Source organism: Danio aesculapii, chromosome 10 (assembly GCF_903798145.1).
Source record: "Danio aesculapii chromosome 10, fDanAes4.1, whole genome shotgun sequence".
Lineage (NCBI taxonomy): Eukaryota > Metazoa > Chordata > Actinopteri > Cypriniformes > Danionidae > Danio > Danio aesculapii.
Genome location: NC_079444.1, coordinates 1,832,950 through 1,847,979, shown reverse-complemented (window position 1 = coordinate 1,847,979; position 15,030 = coordinate 1,832,950). Strand labels below are relative to the sequence as shown.

General features: G+C 35.0%; 1 protein-coding gene across 1 annotated transcript; it reads right to left on the bottom strand.

Annotated features, from left to right (window-relative positions):
* Nucleotides 1–3,316: 3,316 nt before the first annotated feature.
* On the bottom strand, nucleotides 3,317–14,463 carry LOC130235713 (protein FAM240C-like). The gene is made up of 3 exons (XM_056466135.1): nucleotides 14,358–14,463; nucleotides 9,535–9,659; nucleotides 3,317–3,539 (listed from the first exon to the last, which is right to left on the bottom strand). The coding sequence occupies exons 2-3, from the start codon at nucleotides 9,657–9,659 to the stop codon at nucleotides 3,425–3,427; spliced, it is 240 nt and encodes a 79-aa protein (XP_056322110.1). The 5' UTR covers nucleotides 14,358–14,463; the 3' UTR covers nucleotides 3,317–3,424.
* Between the last annotated feature and the right edge of the window lie 567 nt (nucleotides 14,464–15,030).

Here is a 15,030-nt window from a genome sequence, read left to right as displayed (position 1 = left end):
TGGCCCTACCTTACCAATATGCCATTTTAATAATAATTTAATTACTATATGCATTGTCCTTGAGACATTTTCTGTTCCAATTATAGGTAAATAAGCAGAAGAATAGTAAAGTAACCCGTTTTTGTGCGACAAACCAGTGTAATTAAAACAATAAGATAAATTAATATGGAAAGAAATGCCACTTTGCAACGTCGGACAGCAAATCAAGACGCAGATAATAATAAACTAAACTGACACTGGAAGCCGGTATACGTTACATAGTCATGTCTTCTACGCCATGTTTTCCCTCCAGTTTTACCGTAGCTAACTCATAAAATTTCATGTTGGAATTAATATCAATTAATTAATCAAATAATTTGTCATTATTATACAGGTAAGTGCCTCACCTCAGAATTTCGCGCCTCTTATGTACGTGGGCTGCTGACGTCAAGCGCACGGCGGAGCTAAAAGCTAATGCTTCATAACACGGTTTTACACTGTTGACATTACGAAATTATTCACAGATATTGAGAGAAACTGTTCTTATACTTTATCATTATAAAATCACCTGCCCTGTCACGGAGGGAAACGCTTCATTTCAACACGATCACACATTTTGTATTTCACCATAAGGTAAGATGTTGTTTTATTCAGTTTGTAAAGTTCTGCTGCTATTGGACACTTTAATGAACAGATTCAAACATGCTTGCGAAATTATGTATTTCCTCAGAAGAAAAACTGATTTCAGCAATTTCCAATGCAAACGTGCTTTCCTTCCCCTTCCCATTACTAATGCATTATAATAGCCTATATTATTTTAAGCTCATACGTGCTTTATATCATGTCAGCTTTTTTTTTTTGTTAATCTCTTACAGTAAAACTAAAAATTGTCTAGTTGTCATTAGCCTTAAAGGCACAGTTCACCCAAAAATGATAATTCTGTCATTATTAGCTACTCATCATCCACTTGTGTCAAACCCGTTTAATTTTTTTCTTCTGTTGAACACGAAGGAAGTGTTTTGAAGAATGTTGGAAATCAGCAGCCATTTACTTTTCTTCCTACTTTGGATGTCAGTGGCGGCTTTCCCCGAGCATTCTTCTAAATATCTTCTTTTCTGTTTAACAGAAGAAATACATTCGGTAAAGTTTACAACTGCAATAAATGAGGCAGCTTTCACTTTTGGATGAACTATCCCATTGCAAGACTTGGCTTGGCTCTCGTTGCTGTTTTAAGTGCCTAATTCGTGTATGTTTGTTACCTAGCATAGACTGAACACATCTCACCGTATGTTTGGAATATTTACTTACTGTAAAATACATTCAAGTGACTGTACCTTCTGTTCACCACCAGATGCCAGTATCTGCCAGTCTCTCGCTGATGTGTAGGTATTATGCTCAATAAAGTATTGGATTTATTATGTATTGTTATTTACAATTAATGTAAAATTCAGAATTATATATATATATATATATATATATATATATATATATATATATATATATATATATATATATATATATATATAGATAGATAATACAAATAATAATTATAATAAAGTTGTAACAGTTTACAGAATAGTAATATTCAGAAAATGACCCAGAGATGTGAAAATAAAATGTAGATGTTTAATGGTGAAGTATGATTTAAAATATATTGACAGTGTGTGATATTAGCAGGATTGATCGGACAGCATCAGCCCAATAAACGTCAAAATAAACCAGTTTACAGATGATCATGTCTACAATCTAAACAAATATGTTTAAATTAAATGAGTTTTGCGAATGTGAATTACATTGATTTTTTATTGTGAATTTCATGTTTTCTATGATTTAAAATCACATAATGGTACTTTCGTTCAACAACTTTTGATGTTTAAAAGTTTTACTTTTCACTTTTATTGACTATTTTAATAGTTGGAAGTGATATATTGTCTGTATGCAACAACTAGTAATAACCTGCAAGTACTTTTAAACACTTAATTATATATTATTTCTTATACAATACATTGTTTCAAACTAAAATGTCAATAAAAGTCACTTTATTAAACTAAAGAGTTGAATTTTTACCATCAGAAGTTGACAGAGCAAAGATAAAGGTCCTGTAATGTCCTCTAATAACCTTAAATTAAACAGAAAAACCTGTGAATCACAAAATACGGGAACTGATATTTTTTTTTACAGTGTATACGCCATTTTCTAAAGAACATTAAACATAAAGGGAGAAACTGTGATGAATTATACACATTGCCTTTCATAGAAAAGAAAAATGCACAGCAGAAGTCTGGTATTTAAATGAGAATAAAGCAAAAGTCAGTATGAAAGTGTAACCCAATGAGCCTTAAATGAAAGCTGAGAGCTGAAAGGCGAGTTTAATGGTGTTTGTCTGCATGTTCATCAGCATCTGTCTGTCCCAAAAGTCTCATCAAGAACTGTTAAAGGACCAGACTGCAGGCTTTTATATGGATATACAGTTAAAGTCAAAACTATTTGCCCTCCTTATTTACCTCCAAGTTTTTCCTTTTTCAAATATTTCCCAAATGATTTTTAACAGATTCAGCAAATTTTCACAGTATTTCCTATAATATTTTTTCTTCTAGAGAAAGTCTTATTTGTTTTATTTCCGCTAGAATAAAAGCAGATTTTAAATTTCTATGAACCATTTTAAGGTCAATATTATTAGCCCCTTTAAGCAATATTTGTTTTGGATTGTCTCCAGAACAGACCACTGTTATACAATGACTTGCCTAATTACCCTAACTTTACCCTAATTACCCTAGTTAAGCCTTTAAATGTCACTTTAAGCTGAATACTAGTATTCTGAAAAATATCTAGTCTAATATTATGTGCTGGTCGGTGCCAATGGTGTAGTGGTTAGCGCATTGACACATGGCACTCTGGTGTTCACAGCTACACTAGTTTGATTCCTGCGCTGTACTTTCCCCATCTCTTCTCCCCTATAATCTCTACTCATTTCTAATAACTGATTTCTTTTATCTTTGCCATGATGAAAGCACAGAATAAATAAATATAAATATATATATATATATATATATATATATATATATATATATATATATATATATATATATATATCTATATATATATATATACACGCAGTATTTTTTTCACCTTATCTGATTACATAAATGTGAAAAAATACTATGTATATATATATATATATATATATATATATATATATATATATATATATATATATATATATATATATATATATTCTGTGCTTTTATCATGGCAAACATCAAAGAAATCAGTTATTATAAATGAGTTATTAAAGCTATTATGTTTAGAAATGTGTATAAAAAGTATACCGGGGGCTAATTTTTCAGGACTAATAATTCAGACTTCAACTGTATAATGTCAGGCTTTCTTAGGAAGTGCGTTAGAGAAGTGCTTCAGTTGTTCATGCTGACTGTAGCAGAATTATCTAAACTCTTAAAAGGCCTTGAATCCTCTGAGCTTTTCTGATCTGCTCTTCTCTCATGCTCTCCGTCACGTGCTGGTTTCGAACCTGAAGCCTCTCCAGCCACTCTTCACGCAGCCTGCAAGAAAATGAGCAAGAGTCTTTAAGGAAACACTAGACTTTTTAAAGTAGCGTTTAAAGTGCATTATGGTACTTTAATCTGTCTTCCAATAACTTTAGACAGTGGAAGGTGACATTTTTAATCGTTTAAAGTGATGTTTTCTAGGTTTGTGTTGTATATTTTAATACTAAAACTGGTAATAAACTGGTAACAATTGATTTTTGTTATTTTACAGACTTAATTTTCTATACATTATTTCTCATACAACATTGTCTCAAACTAAAATGTCAGTAAGAGTCACTTTGCTAAACTGAAAAAAATGTTCAACATAAAAAGTTGAAACAAAAAGTCCCATAATGCAATTCATAACCTTAAAATAAACAGAAAAACCTGTGAATTACAGACAATTCAATAAATAAATACCTTTTTAATCCCCTATAGTTGAGTTTTACCATTTTTGAATCCAATTAGCCAATCTAGGTGACACAGTGGCTCAGTGCTTAGCACTGTTAACTTGCTGGTTCGAGTCTCAGCTGGGTCAGTTGGCATTTCTGTGTGGAGTTTGCATGTTCTCCCCATGTTGGTGTGGGTTTCCTCCGGATGCTCCGGTTTCCCCCACAGTCCAAACACATGCGCTATAGGGGAATTGATTTACTAAACTGGCCGTAGTGTGTGTGTGAAAGAGTGTGTATTGGTGTTTCGCAGTACTGGGTTGCAGCTGGAAGGGCATTGGCTGCATAAAGCATAGGCTGCAATAGTTGGTGGTTCATTGCGCTGTGGTGACTCTGATAAATAAGGGACTAAACCGATGGAAAATGAATGAATGAAATATGATGTACTGTCAAAGACAAAAGAAATGAGTTGTTATTAGTTGAAGATGCTTTTGGTCTGTGTTTTCAGTTAATTCAGTTCATAATTATAAACATACATAACGCTTCTGTTTGTTGTACAATACACTGTAAAAAATACTTGTCATGAAGGTTGTCCCAACACAAATTGACAAAGTTAACGTAACAAATTTTAGTGGGTTGAACATTAAGCGATTAAGTTTCAAGAACTGTGTTGTTTCATTTAAAACAAGTAGTTTGAACAAGTGTTTTTTTTTTTCAGTGTAGTTAAATATTTGTTTAAATTGGTTATTGGATAATTCTGTTTAAATGATGTTTATTATTTATTTTCAATAACCTCCTTTCTGGGTCCAGTTGCATTAACCGCTAAAGCTAATCCATAACAGTTAATTACATAAAACAATTACATAAAGGTTTGAATCCAGAAAACACAACTGCACTGAAAAAAATTATTTAAAGATGATTCCTTGGATTTACTCAATTTTTTTACATTAAGTGGTTGTAAACAACTTATTTGGGCTGAATTTAAACAAACAAATTAAGTTGAACATTGCTCAATTTAATTTGTTTGTTTAAATTCAACACAAATAAATTGTTTGCAACAGTTTTGCATGCAACACTTTTTTCAGTGTGTCTTTGGCAAAACTTTTGGTTCATAAAACTTTTTCCCAAGACAACGTCTTAACATGGCGACTGCGTTTATACAACTGACCCATGGGCTTTTCAATTATTATAGAAAAACAAACTGTAAAAGTTATACACTGAAAAGAAAAGATTTATTGGATTTACTCAGTTTGTTTAAGGTAAGTGCTTGCAAACTATTTATATGAGCTGAATTTAAACGAACAAATGAAGTTGAACGTTACTAAATTTAATTAGTTTGTTTAAATTCAGCCCATATAAATTGTTTGCTAGCACTTACCTTAAACAAACTGAGTAAATCCAGTAAATCTTTTTTAGTGTAGTTGTATGTGTTAATAGGAATTCATATTATTCATTCATTTTCCTTCAGCTTAGTCCTTTATTTATCAGGGGGAAACCCAGAGCCAGCACGGGGAGGACCATGCAAACTCCACACAGAAATGCCAACTGACCGAGCCGGGACTCGAACCAGCCTTCTTTCTCGACAGTGCTAACCACTCAACCACCGTGACTCCCTCATATTAGATTAAATATCATAAATCTTCTGGAGAAAGTATTATTTATTTGAGTTCGGCTGGAATTAAAAGAAGATGCTTTTAACCAATGTAAATCGAAATATCTTTCCTTGATTGGCTACAGAACAAACCACCATTGTCCAATGTCATGCCTAATTAACATAACGTGTCTAATTAACCTAGTTAAACATTTAAATGGCAGAATGTCTTGCAAAATAATAATATAATGTAATCATGAATCAATTAAACAGTAATCGTGGCCTTCACAGCAAGAAGGTCGGTGGTTTGAGTCCCGGCTGGGTCAGTTGGCATTTCTGTGTGGAGTTTGTATCATCCGTGTCTAAACACATGCGCTATAGGTGAATTGGATGAACTAAATTGCCCGTAGTGTATAAGTGTGTGTGTGTGTGTGAGAGAGAGAGTGTGTGTATTGGTTTTTCTCAGTACTGGGTTGCAGCTGGACGGACATCCGCTGCATAATATGCTGGAATAGTTGCCGGTTCATTCCGCTGTGGTGACCTCTGATGAGAAAAGGGACTAAGCCAAAGGAAAATGAATGAATGAATGAATGCAATCATGGCAAACACACTTTCTAAAATATTAGTTATTAGAAATTATTTAAGCTACAATGTTCTGACTTCTTCACTGTTTTGTCTTCGTATTTCAGCAAACTGCAGGTTGAAAGTAAAGAGGTTGACGTTTCTCCAGCAGTTTGCACACTTTACTGATCTTTTGATAAACCTCTTGAGCCTGATTTGTCTGTATGTTTCTCTATATATTCATTAAACACTCCGAAATCCTCGTCGTCTCTACAGCTGTCTCTATAAAAACACACTCACGTTGATTTAAACAAGGCCCAAAGCCTGGAGATTTGTACTGGAGTTTGTGCTAATCCACAACACCATCCTGCAGAGACCCAAAGCAAACACTAGAGAGCAGCAGAAACAAGCTGAGAATTACTCAGCATCCCCCGCTCTCTATCTCTCGCCCTCCCTCTGCTTCGAGTCCCGGCTGGCCAGTTGACATTTCTGTGTGGAGTTTGCATGTTCTCTCCATGTTGGCATGGGTTTCCTCCGGTTTTCCCCACAGTCCAAACACATGTGGTACGGGTAAATTGGTATGCTAAAATTGACCGTAGTGTATGTGTGTGAATGAGTGTGGATGTTTTCCAGTGGTGGGTTGCAGCTGGAAGGGCATCTGCTGTGTAAAACATATGCTGGATAAGTTGGCAGTTCATTCCGCTGTGGCAACCCCGGATTAATAAAGGGACTAAGCCAAAAAGAAATAAATGAATTAATAGAGTATATTTATATACACAAAAATATACACAGTATTCACCGAGGTTATAATAGTTTTAGATTTTTCATTAGTTTTTTTATTTCGTTTTGACTTTTTGTTTTCAAATTTAGTTCGTTTTAATTAGTTTTTAGAGGCAGATTTATAGTTTTTATTAGTTTCTAGATTTTGAAATTGCATTGTTTTAGTTTAGTTTTTATTAGTTTCAGTGTTAGTTTAGTTTTTTCCCTAAATTAAAATATTTGTTTGGTGCAAGATACAAAATCATCATAAGAATATTGTATAAATATTTTTGAAATCTGTATTCAGAGGACACATGACCACTGCCATCTACCCATTCTCAAATTCTCAGGCCTAAGTGCTGTTCGATATGTGTGCAAGACTGCTTCTGAGGTTAGATACACAGTAGTGATGGAAAGTTCAGATCTTTTCCGTGAACCGGATCTTTCGTGACAATTCTCCCATGTTTGGGCTCAACATATCTACAATATGTAGTCAGCAAACATAAACTCAGTCAGTTAAAACATCAGCCTGATCTGAAACGTTTCTCACAATTAGTTTTGCAACCCAACTGAAGCACGATTCACTTATTTAAGTTCCATTACGGCTTTCTGTTATTCATTTCTGTAAAGTAAACGTACATTTCGCCTGATCCTCTCATTTAATCCCTCAATTTACCGGCGCTGCAGTTATTTAAGTTTAGTTCAGTCACAGCAGGTTGTCATGTACTGTTTGTGTTCAGTTCACTGAATCACACATGCGCATTATTATGAGCTCACCAGTTCTCAAATCCGATCACTGTTCTAATAACGGATTTATTTTGACTCAGATGGGGTATCAGACATGTTAAAAAGTACATTTTTGTTGATAAGTACTTACTGGAGACGCGAATCATTTCAAATGATTCAGTTCGATTTGGTGAACTCATTTGCGACCACTAATACAGAAATAAAACCCATTATTGGGCACAAATGTGTTAAATTTAATACTTTTAAGTGTCTGCTCGAATCGTATTTGATGTGTCACCAGCCTGATCTCACGAGAAATCGTAAGTGTTTTACGTTTTGACAGTTTAGTGGCTTAATCGTACGAAATCGTACGAGTTCAGTCGTACGAAATTGTACGATTTAAAAAAGGAGGCGTGGCACCTAACCCCACCCCTAAACCCAACCGTCATTGGCGGATGAGCAAATCGTACTAAATTGTACGAATTAAATCGTACGAATTAAATCATACGAATTCGTACGAATTAGCCACTAAATCAAATTGTTACGAATTGCCGTGAGATTGTGTTGGTGTCACCGTGCTGCTGTCATGTCTAGTCGTATTGTTTTTGTCACGGCAGCAACAGTGAGGACTGACTGGCGTAGGACCGGCTTGATCTGGCCAATGGCAGCAGGATTCCGATGTGCCGCACGAAAAACTCTGGTTTTTATTTTTATTTCAGTTAACGAAAATGATCTTTCAATTCTAGTTAAATTTTTTCCCTCATTTTCATTAACTATAATAAACTTGGGACTCACAAATATATTTTGTAAATATGACCTTTTATTTTGGATGTGATTAATCACAACTAATCATTTGACAGCACTACATTGAAAAAAAATTGATTTGTGTTGAGACAACATGAAGGAATTAAGTTAGCTTATTCGTTTTTACAAATTTAAGTGGATTGAATATGAAACAATTAAGCTCCCTCAACAAAAAAAAATCTAACTCATGTTCATTCATTTAGTCATTCATTTTCCTTCAGCTTAGTCTCTAGATGCCCTTCCAACTGCAACCCAGTACTAGGAAACACCCATACACACTCATTTACACACACTCACACACAATTTAGTTAATCAATTCCCCTATAGTGCATGTGTTTGGACTGTGGGGGAAACCAGAGTACCTGGAGGAAACCCGCGCCCAGCCAAGACTCGAACCAGCAACCTTTTTGCTTTGAGGCCACAGTCCCAACCACTGAGCCACCATGTCGCCAAAACTCATGTTGTTTCAGCTTCTTTTATATAAGTAGTTTGAACAAACAGCAAATGTCTTTTTCTCCCCTACTGAAAAAAACAGCTTAAACCAGCCTAGGCTAGTTTTAGCTGGTTGACCAGCCTGGTTTTAGAGGGGTTTTGGCCATTTGCAGGCTGGTTTCCAGCCATTTCCAGCCTAGTATTAGCTGGTCAGGCTGGGAGATGACCAGCTAAAACCAGCTTGACCAGCCTAGACAGGCTAGAAGCCCAGCCAAAACCAGCTATGTCCAGCTTAAACCAGGCTGATTAAGCTGGTTTTAGCTGGATTTAGCTGGTCGTTTTCCAGCCTAACCAGCTAAGACCAGGCTGGAAATGGCTGGAAACCAGCCTGGAAATGGCCAAAACCCCTCTAAAACCAGGCTGGTCAACCAGCTAAAACCAGCCAACCAGCCTAGGCTGGTTTAAGCTGGATTTTTCAGCAGGGTCATTTCTCATCGCGACACTTTTCATTTTCAAGAAACAAGAAAGTATTTATGGATCCCAAACTAGGTCAGAAAAATAAAACAATTATAAGTTCTCTCCTGTTATTCTCCTGTCAGATCCACTCCTGCAAGTTTGATTTTCTGACTGGAGGCTGTTTATCAAAATTAGCGTTTCATTTCAGTTTTTATTTATCTAATCTTTCTTTGCGATTACCAGCGCAGACAGTAGTGATGAACATCTCTGGCATACATACACACACACACACCTGGATAAAGCACTGCTCTTCATCCTGCAGTCTTCATTTCCCATGCGCTCGCTGTGGCTTTCAATCTTCTGCTCCCAAAACTTCTTCAGCTGGTGTTTATCATGAATGCGTGCCAAATTCATCATCTGAAACCATCAAACAGAAGCATTTCACAGTGACGGAGCGCTGGGAATCAGCGCTTCTGCTTTTCCTCCAAACTATGAGAGATTTTCATTGGAGCGTGCAATATAGAAATAACATTTCTCGGTTATTGTAGTTAATAATATCAATATTTTTACAAAATTAGACCTACATAAAATGACCTTTTAATTTGCAGAGGTTGGTCATAGTTGTGTGATTATTTCTGTAAAAGGAAGGATTAATCTAGTATTTGTTTAAGTATTGCACATGGAAAAACTGAGCAAGTTAGTAAAGTAAGTTACTGACTGAACATTTAAAAAAAAACTCATTAAAACTTTAACTTTATGGTGATTACTCTGAAAATGTGGTGTTTTCTGTGTATTTGACATATTTGTTTTTCCACAGTTTAAGATCTAATTATCTAGAGTAATATACTGTAACTTTAGTGATTTCGACCGTAGAGTATATGGAGTATTTTTATCATTTCTGCATGTAATGTTGTGAAATTGGTTGTTTTCTGTCATTTAACAGAATGTCTCTGGAAGGTCTGCTGCCAATCTCTTTATTATTTTTCCTTTAGATTTGTTATTATATAACAAATTATATTTTTAGGATCAGAGATTGGCCTCCAAATAGTCATTATGACGGAGAGCTGTGAATTAGTGCCCCCCACTATTGACGATATACAGCCATATTGCACTGCTATTGCATTTATACAACAGTTTGACGACATAATCGTGTGTATAAAAAAGAAAATCAAACACTGAGAGTGTCGAAAACCCTTTTGTACAAGGAACTACTTTCTTCTGTCATTCATTCACATCAGCAGCTGACGTCAGAACAGCAGAAACTGTTGCTAATTCACAAACATCACCTTAGAGGTAGTATTTGAATGATTCTCTAGAGTAATGTCTAAAGTGAAGACAAAACAGGTGATTTGGCTGACATTTTAAGATTATAAGGCTGAACAGCATGAAATGCCATCAGTCTACAGAGATTTCCCAGTATTTCTCTGTAGCAATCGGGAGATCACAATAATGAACCCAGAAAAAGCCAAAGCAAAGCAAACACTGCCAGATTACCATGATAAGAATAAAGCTCTACACCATACAAAAGAGAGAGATCATCTTTGAATGTCACTTACCTGTTTAATAATGATTTGATCAGCTGTAGTTAGAAATTACGCTGAGTATTTTTCCTCTAAGGGCTTATTATGGGGTCTCTGTCACCGTCTTGTGGCAACAGTCAATCATCTTTGCTCTGCTGAGTATGACAGGCTGATTGCCGTGAACGTGGTGAATCTCTGAAATGATAAATATTTTAAAACAGCCACTATCCTTATAAATTAACTGCATAGTTGCAATCTAAACAACTACATTCTCGCCTAAAAAGCCTCAAAAGTGCCTATGTTGTCCAACAGCAGCAATATTTGTTAAACTGTAGTGAATTTTATCAATTTACTTTCAGTCTATGTGGGCGGAATAATACACAATTGTGAAGAGGCTGTATGTGTGCTGTTATTGCAGAATATCGCACAGCTATCAGCCAATCAGATTCGAGAACCAGACACAACTGTTGTATATACACTAAATTACAGCATATTTCTGTTAATAACTTAAATAAAAAATAGATAATGTCAAATTTATGAACCATTTAAATTTGACAGCAAGACATATTTTATATACTATATATGTTGGTTTTATTGTAATTTATTATTTAATTAGTAGTATTTATTACTTTCATTTAATACATTTTAACACATGATGCATCCCACAGTCTTCATATGAATGAACTGAAAACAACTTTATATACAGTATATATATATATATAAATTTAAATGACACTTTTTAACCTAATGGTTGAGTTTGTCCATAATTGACCTAACCTTGGGGTACGCCAACCCAGAAAAAAAATGTCAAAGTAATGGAGAGCTATAAATCAGCGCTTCTGTTTTTCCTCCAAACTATACACAGTCACAGTTTTTCATTGGAGCGTGCAATATCTGTAGATCCTTATTATACATGGACAAGCCATTTTTTACAGGGAATGATTGCATTACAAGTGAAGTAAGACAAAGCAAGGCAACTGTGCATGACACATAATTCACAATCCGGATAAATGAGGACATTTACAAGACACTTTGCATTACATTTGAGATGTTACCAAATGAACACGAAGCACAATTTCCTTTTCTGTTTCCTTCCTTTAACACTTTAAGTTGCAGGGAGTAAGACTTTAGAACTTGTGATTTAATGATTTTATGATTATATGATTGACAGATAGATGGATGTATGAATAGATAGATGGATGGATGGATGGATGTATGAATGGATGAATAAATGGATGTATGAATGGATGGATGGATGGATGGATGGATGGATGGATGGATGGATGGATAGATAGATAGATAGATAGATAGATAGATAGATAGATAGATAGATAGATAGATAGATAGATAGATGATTGATAGATAGATAGATAGATAGATAGATAGATAGATAGATAGATAGATAGATAGATAGATAGATAGATAGATAGATAGATAGATAGATAGATAGATAGATAGATAGATAGATAGATGGATTTTTGAATTATTTCTAAGATCAATATTATTAGCTTCCTAACTTTATATTTATATACACACATACACACACACAACATTTCTGTCTGGTTCCCGAATCTGATTGGCTGATAGCTGTGCGATATTCTGCAATAACAGCACTCCTACAGCCTCTTCACCCTTGTGTATTACTCTGCCCACATAGAGTGACAGCTGATCAGTAAACTCACTACAGTTTGACAAATATTGCAGCTGTTTGCTTTGCTTTGGCTTTTTTCGGGCTTAGTTATTGTGATCTCCCGATTGCAACAGAGAAATACTGGGAAATCTCTGTAGACTGATGGCATTTCATGCCGTTCAGCCTTATAATCTTAAACTGTCAGCCAAATCAGCTGTTTTGTCATCACTTTAGACATTACTCTAGAGAATCATTCAAATACTAGCTCTAAACGTGACGTTGGTGAAGAAGCAACAGTTTCTGCTGTTCTGACGTCAGCTGCTGATGTGAATGAATGGTGGAAGAAAGTAGTTCCTCATACAAAAGGGTTGTATTTTCTTTTTATACACACGATTATGTCATCAAACATTTGGATAAACACTCACAGCAGTGCAATATGGATGTATATCGGCACTGCTGGGGCACTCTGCAATTACAGTTAAGTTGACCCCCCAAAAATCTCAAGAATTGTGCTGATTCATTTCATAAGTAGTTTGAACAAGCAGCTATGTGTGTGTATCACATATACATAACATATATATATAACACACACATATATTGTAAAAACAAAATGATTAATTGCGATTATTCTTTGCCCAGCACTATATTTTACACACAAAAAAAGATGTCTGCTGTTTATTCAAACTACTTATTTAAAATTAGTCGAAACAACACGATTCTGGAGTTTCTTCGGGGCAAACTTAATTGTTTTATGTTCACCTTAATTTGTAAAAACTAATAAATAAGTTAACTTAGTTCCTTCATGTTGTCCCAACACAAATCTATTGTGTGAAACCCACTGTTTTTAATTTTGTTTTTTTTAACATTTATTAGAATCAGAAAGAGCTTTATTGCCAGGTATGTTCACACATACGAGGAATTTGTTTTGGTGACAGAGCTTCTACAGGGCAACAGGATAACAGAGACAGGACAAAAAACAGATCATAAATATATTTTAAAGAATAGAAGTAGTGAGTGCAAATATACAGATTGACAAGTGTATGTAGAGCTATATTACTATATACAACGTTATATGTGCAGCTGTTATGTGCAAATTGGCATGTAAAGTGTGTTGTTAAATAAGTGTATATGTGTATAAAAGTACAGTAGTGATGTTGGTTCCACAATTATTATCATCAAGTGTTCATGAGATGGATTGCCTGAGGGAAGAAACTGTTTCTGTGTCGGGCTGTTCTGGTGCGCAGTGCTCTGTAGCGTCGACCACAAGGTAAATGTTCAAAGAGGCAGTGTGCTGGGTGTGAGGGGTCCAGAGTGATTTTGGCAGCCCTTCTGCTCGCTCTGGATAAGTACAGTTCTTTATAATAATAACAACAATAATATTTAGTTTTATTTAACCAGGTAAGTCAATTAAGGACCAGTTCTCATTTACAATGACAGACGTTTCATTTTTGGGTGAACTGTCCCTTGAAGTCCCGCATACAGTAACACACTGTAAAAATGCAGGGTTCCACACAATTCCTTAATGTTGTCCCAAAACAAATTGATTAAGTTAACTTGATTCAACTTAATCGATTTGTATTTCAATGGATTGAAATTAAAACAATTAAGTTGTGCCAAAAAATTGTGTTGTTTCAGCTCATTTTAAAGAAATAGTTTGAACATGCAACATTTTTTTGAGTGCAAGGAATATACATTCAAACAATTCAACTTTCATATACGTTTCTTTGCTCAATAAAGGGTTAAAGAGTTACTTTTTAGCACTAAAACAACTAAAAGAAGAGCAAATCATGCAAATTAGTCCTTTATCTTCACTCTTCTGCTTTACCTGTGCACGAGCAGAATCCAAATTTACATTTAATTACGTTCACCATCAATTAACATTCAAGAGGATTCCTTGTACTTCACATATCCACTTCACAATCCAAACATGATCATTCTGCGTGCATGTGAAACTAATGGAAGTACCTTTTGTGCAGGTGTTGATCATTTATCCTCCACACTTCCAAAATCTGGGATGAAGCGAAGGCAAAAGTCAACAGAAGATCTCTCAGGTACTGTCTGTAGAGTTTCTCTCTCTTATCCTCTTCCCTTCCATCCCATCATCGTTTATTTCTGGAGCAAAAACACAAAAGACAGATGGATGGAGCTGCGGCTCTCAGTATTGGTGTGTTTAAGCCGGCGGGAATGCCACCGTTCCCACTGGAGTCGGCAAAACACACATGTGGACGCAGGATTTACTGTTGTGTACCATTGTGATCATAATTTCCAGGTCAGGGTCAAAAGCTCTTCTGGAGGTCTTGAGGATTAAACAGTGATGTCATGGGCTATACTGATAACAAAAAAAGATGCTCGCTGTTTGTTGAGAGCTACACATTGAGTCCACTTGACCATAATTGAGGTGAAGTTGGCTTTATATTCACTCATTCGGCCGCTATATTGTTGGCCATGCTACTTTTAAATATTCATTCTGAAATCACGTGTAAGTGCAAATAGTTTTTGACATAATAAATAAACATGCTTCAGTTATTTTATTTTGGGAAAAATTACAATTAAAAAAATTTTGGTACTTTAAAGTAGTTTAAAAAAATATTTATTTACATTTAAATGTCAAAAACAATGGTGCTTTTTGGCGGTAGTT